The following is a 5,969-nucleotide window of genomic DNA, read 5'->3' as shown; positions in this document are numbered from 1 at the left end:
CCATGTTGACCAGGATGGTCTCGATCTCTTGACCTCGTGATCCACCCGCCTCGGCCTCCCAAAGTGCTGGGATTACAGGCGTGAGCCACCGCGCCCGGCCTTAGGATTTTTTTTCTAAGCCTAAAATAAGCTGGGTCTTACTGTTTTTCATTGTGTATAAATTACGTTTATTCTTTTAAAAACTTTCTATTGGCCAGGCATGGTGGCTCATGCCTGTAATTCTAGCACTTTGGGAGGCCGAGGTGGGTGAATCACCTGAGGTCAGGAGTGTGAGACCAGCCTGGCTAACATGGTAAAACCCTGTCTCTACTAAAAGTGCAAAAAAAATTAGCTGGGTGTGGTGCCACATGCCTGCGATCCTAGCTACTCAGGAGACTGAAGCAGGAGAATTGCTTGAACCCGGGAGGCAGAGGTTGTAGTGAGCTGAGATTGCACTACTGCACTCCAGTCTGGTGACAGAGCTAAACTCCGTCTCAAAAAAACAAGCAAACAAACAAACAAAAAAACCAAAAACCAAAAAACTTTCTATTCAATTATAACGTGCATATGTGTATTATATATAGAGAAACATGAAGTGATTCATTAAAATATTCATTTGCATGACATTCATTTTAGAAGGCCTGACTGGTCTATTTACTCTTCTGTTAGTTTTGTTTTAAAATTTGTTGTTCCAATTACCTGGATAATATTCTTCAAATAAATGTAATTATAAGAATATATTAAAACCTATGACAATAACAAATAATATTTCATAAGTGAAGACAATAGGGTCTGATCTAAAGAACACATAATAAGAATTTGGAAAACTTGGATTCTAGTTCCCCTTTGGCTACTGTTTGCTTTCCTGAAAAATTGAAGAGGTGGATGATACCGACATTTCCAAAAATCAGTCTGTGATGCACTAGCTCTGTGAGGTGCTTTGTGTGAGATGAGGAGGGGGATTCCTGACCTTAAGTAATTCTCTGAATCCTCATTTTTAGAAGCCCCATGAATAGACTTCTAGGAGAAACATGCCTGAATAATTTCATTTGGCACCTTCTTTTCCATACTTACGTGATCCTTCAACTCTTCCTTTTGCACAGCACATAGGAACACCTTGTACATAGTTGTGTCCATGCTCCCTAAGATCCCTTTCAGTGATTAATCTACATGATTTTTAGTCCTGGATCTACTTTCTTAATAGAATTATCTTACTTCTCTCGCCTTCCCTAGTTTGGGAGTATATTGTAAATATTAAATTCATTTCCCTTTCTCTTAAGCATTCCACAATTCTGATAACACTTTATATTTTAAAAGTCACTATGAAGCTGAAAAGAATTGAGTCATATCGTAAAAGTGAAAAATGTATTTTTTAAAGCTGCTGTCATTACCTCCCCTCCTTAACCATGAGAAGAATTGACTTTACTTCCTTGTTCATAGTAAGGAATTTTTTCAGCTGTAAAAAAAACACACAAGATTGACACATTAAGAACTGCATATGTTTATTGAAACATATTATTACGTGTTTTGTGGAGCTGGTGAATGTTATGCAATCATTGTATGACTTAGACAAAGTACTTCCACCTAAATTTTGGTTTCTTCCACTGTAAAGTGTGATAGTACCATCCATTCATTCATATAACATTTACTTACTGAACCCCTACACTGTACCAGGCCCCATATAGTCTTTTTGTATTTAAAGATGAATAACATAAGCATAGCCTAGCTTTCCTCTGGGTACTTTCTGGACTGATAGAACATAGTGGAAATGTAGGTAAAAATTAATTGTATATCTGGTTAATACTAGGTACACAATAATATTATTACTATTATTTTTTATGATAACCATCAATATGTAGATATTTTTACCTAAAATATCTAAATATATAAATTCTGAATATCTAAAGATTTAATTATTATTACAACCAAAATATCTAAATAAAATATCTCCTATGATGTTATTACCCCATCCTAACTAGATTATCACAGATTTAGTTTAAATTTTGGAAAATAAAATTATCATACTTTGGGTACTTTTTCATCAAAACTAACATATAAAACCCTATTTGTGATTTATTTTGCATGTTAGAACATATTGAATAAAGAATATACGAGGATTATTATTTTAGTAGTTATATTTTTGGTTAATATATATTCAAAATTAGAATATTTTTGTGACCAAAACAATTAAACAGAGTATTTTATTTACCATTAATTCAACTGTATTTTTCCTTTCCTCCTCTCTTTATTAGCCTGGTCACACCAAGGTTGTATTTTTGGAGCCAAGGATACTCTTCGGTGAGTGCCCTCAGGGTTTAACAACTTGGAAGAAAGCCATTCTTCAAAATGTAGGACAAAACCATGCTTATTTCAAGGTAATATTGGGTGTTGGTAATTTCTTATTTGGATCAGATGACATGATCATAATACTATGAAGTTAAGACTTTATTCTTCACTTTTGCTATTTGTAGATATTTCATATGAAATGTATCTGAGTATGGTTCATCTAGTTTGTCCTCTTAATTTCTTCTAAGAACAATTTTTCTCACTACCTTACTTAGCCTCTCTGTTTCTTCTTGTTTCCCTTTTATTCTTTCTGTAATTTGGTTTTATTGAAAAAATAGATGTTTAATTTTTTAAATATACATTAAAATGTTACACTCTACATATAGTTATATGATTTTTCTTTTCATTTTACTCTGTAATCAGGACCATTATGGTAGCACCTGGGACCTAGATCAAGGCCATTCTGGAGAGAGTATGTTTATGGTTGTTGCTCCTGATTTAAATGGAAAGAGGAGTAAAGTGGTGATTTTTTTTTTTTTTTAACTGAAAAATGTAGTAAGACCAGCCTCCCCTCCCAGTAATAGTAATAGAGATTAGCATTTGAGATTTTCCATTCAGGCTTTACATTAATGTGCCATTTTCTGCCCAAATTAAATCTTTAGCAAAACTGAAAAATGAGGAGACTCTTTTCTACCCTGCTGCTTTAGAATTAATTCTTACCTACATAGTCTATTTGTTCCTTTAGTCCCAAAAATCTCTTGGCCATTTTTCCTTCAAATTATTCTAGCTTAAAGCATGGTAAAAAGGTTTAAATTGGCCTAGGAAAAATCATACAATAAATAATTGGTAAGTTACTTAGAACTTTTCTGAAGATCAAAATAACACCTTAGACATTAGGCTTTCTGTCACGGAGATAATGAACAAGAGATTACTTCATCATCCTACCTCCTCACTAACATTATTTTGAGTTTTTAGGATCAGGGAGACAAACCCTCAAAAATAGTATGTAGAATATTGTCATCTTCTCAAACAGAAATATCATCTTTGTAAGTTTTGCTGTCTTAAAAGCACTCCAGATAATAAACTTCAGCATCCTATCATCCTATTTGAATTGGCTGTTGTCACTACTGAAGGTTCTGTTTTCTTGGATAAGGTTGTAATTTTTTGTTTTAGTCCAAACTATTTGAACCTTTGGTATTTTCAAATACTATTGCAAAATCCTCTCATGTCCTGTACCTGGAGATCTTCTCTTTAGGTAGTGGCATGGAGGTTTTCCTATGAAAGCTTTGAAACTATAATCTTGAAGAATAATGTAGTATTTCTGCTAATTTTCAATTACAGGTTAATAATCAGAGTCTGTTGCCTACTATGAATATTATTCCATCAGAAGGAATAATTCCATTTGGGGGAATAGCTGTTCTCAATATCTCTTGTAGACCTACTGTGGCAGAAAAGTTTGATACAAGAGCAAAGGTATGTCCATACATATGAGCTTTTGCACCTTACATATGTCTGTGTGGGTTTGTTGGTTAAGTTATCTATAATGGTAGGTATAATGCTACAAAATGGAGTACACATGTTTATTATTAGAAAACTTGTTTTAATTCTTTCTTCTATTGGGAATGGGATTTAAAGTTATGACAGTAAAGAGCAATTTTCTAAATGTATATGATTTTTCTAGAAATTAAGTTAACTTTAAAGAAATGTAGTTTTTGGAGATTAAAAAAAGCACTTATCTTTATCATCTAATGAAAAATTGGTAGCAGAACTTGGAGAGGATTTTCAGAAAATATTTTTGAAGAAAGTTGGTAATAGGAATTTCTACTAAGTTGAAATGGATACTTTCCATCAATATGAGGCACTTTCTTATGAAATTTCGATGATACTTGGCATTTCTGAGTTTTGACCAACCCTAGATAGCCACAGAGAAAAGGGTTGCTTTTTTCATGATTAGTTAGGTAGATTAGGGAAAAAAAATAATCAATTTTGCAATGCTAATTCTAAATAGTTTTAAATAATATGAATTATGTAGAATTTCTATGTGATGTTAATATCTATATTTTAAAGCACACATAAAATGTTTTACTGCTTTTGGTTCTGGGAATTATCTAAATAAAAAATATTACCCTGATGCTAGGCACTTCTCTAAGTGATAAATAAAATATGTAAGACCAGTATGTGTAAAATTTAACTGTAAAACTCAAAGGCTAGAGTGTTCTCGGTCAATTGTATGATCAACTGTTTGCATTTACTCACATTAAAAATAATATATACACTATTATCAGATCAAAATGAATAACTTTAAGTATATCCTCCATGTTATTCCTGAATGGACCATAACAATACATGATTAAATAATAGGTAATTTAATATAATAAAAACTGATTTCCCCAACCCTCAAACAAATCACTTAAGAATATCTTATTTTCATAAATAAATGTGTTGAAAATGTTTATAAATTATATTTTGTGATATATGATCTGAGACTTGGGTAGAATACTTTTAAACACAATATTCTGGGAAAAATAAAAAAATATGGCCACCAAAAATATAGGTTTTACTAAACTTAATTCCCACTATATTTTAGAGAATCATGCTTTTTTTTTTCTAATCTTACCTTTATTAACATTATATTATAATGAGACTCATTTATTCTTTCAACATTCACATCATGGACCAATCTCTTGTAAATGTTAAGGATTCAATGATTAACAAGATAACCAGGGTCTTTGATGTCAAAGAGCTTACAGTCTGGTGGGGAATACAAACAACTCAATAAATAATAATTATTATACTATAATAATTAATAGTATATTAATTATTTAATTATTAATATTAATTAATTATAATTAATTATCATACTATAATAATTATATAGTATAATTATTATTATACTATAATAAGTATTGTGATGAAGAAATATAGCAGGCTAAGGAAGTACACAGGAGAGATACACAACCCAGTCTTAAATTATCAGAGATAGCTTTCTAGGTGAAGGTATATCTGAAAGACATCTGAAGTTAAGAATAAGCCAGATTAAAAGGATGGTAGGGAGGTGAGGGGGGAGAGGAGGAAAGATTGTTCAAGGCTAGCATGTGTTGAGGCTTGTGAGAGAGATAGCTGAAAGGCAGACTTAAGAAACTTAAAGATTAACATGACTAGATTATACTATTGAATGGATGATGGTGGGAAAAAAATATATATTTATATGACCCGTGTAAGTTTTAGGTCATACAGGGCCTTATCAACATTAAGAAATCCAGGCTTTATTTTAAGAGGTAACAGTTTTAACTATAGGGATTTCACAGTGAGATTTGCATTTTTTAGAGATCACTTTGGTGATAAAGCAGTAAGCTGGGCCCAGAAAGATTGAATGCAGAGTTATTAGTCTGGTGAAGAGATCCAGGCAGACAAACTGGTGAGAAATTGATAAATACATGGGGATTGGTGATTGAAAAGGGGTCTCATATAAATAAGATGAGGAAGTCAAGAGTGAGGCAGACGGTGGCGACATTTATAGAGAAAGAGATAGGAGTATGAGTAACACCTGTTAGAGGAAAATGTTTGCTTCAGTTGGAGGCATCTTTTTGATTTTCATGTAGAGATGTCTAGTAAAGAGGCAGCCACATATACATACTGGTCTGAAGGCTAATGATTCATCTTAGAGATGAAAGAGGATTTTTCTGCTGTCCCTCTGTGTGTCC

General features: G+C 32.5%; 1 protein-coding gene across 1 annotated transcript in view; it reads left to right on the top strand.

The window, feature by feature from the left end:
- Positions 1-3,633: 3,633 nt before the first annotated feature.
- Positions 3,634-5,969, top strand: part of LOC108314792 (cilia- and flagella-associated protein 47) — a 161,682-nt gene continuing 159,346 nt past the window's right edge. The window contains exon 1 of the mRNA XM_037743965.1: positions 3,634-3,738. Coding sequence (XP_037599893.1) covers positions 3,634-3,738 — 105 coding nt within the window. The remainder of the gene's footprint in view (positions 3,739-5,969) is intronic.

Source organism: Cebus imitator, unplaced genomic scaffold, assembly GCF_001604975.1.
Source record: "Cebus imitator isolate Cc_AM_T3 unplaced genomic scaffold, Cebus_imitator-1.0 Scaffold161, whole genome shotgun sequence".
Lineage (NCBI taxonomy): Eukaryota > Metazoa > Chordata > Mammalia > Primates > Cebidae > Cebus > Cebus imitator.
Note: the sequence above shows the minus strand (reverse complement) of the source record. Positions and strands in the feature narration are given on the sequence as shown.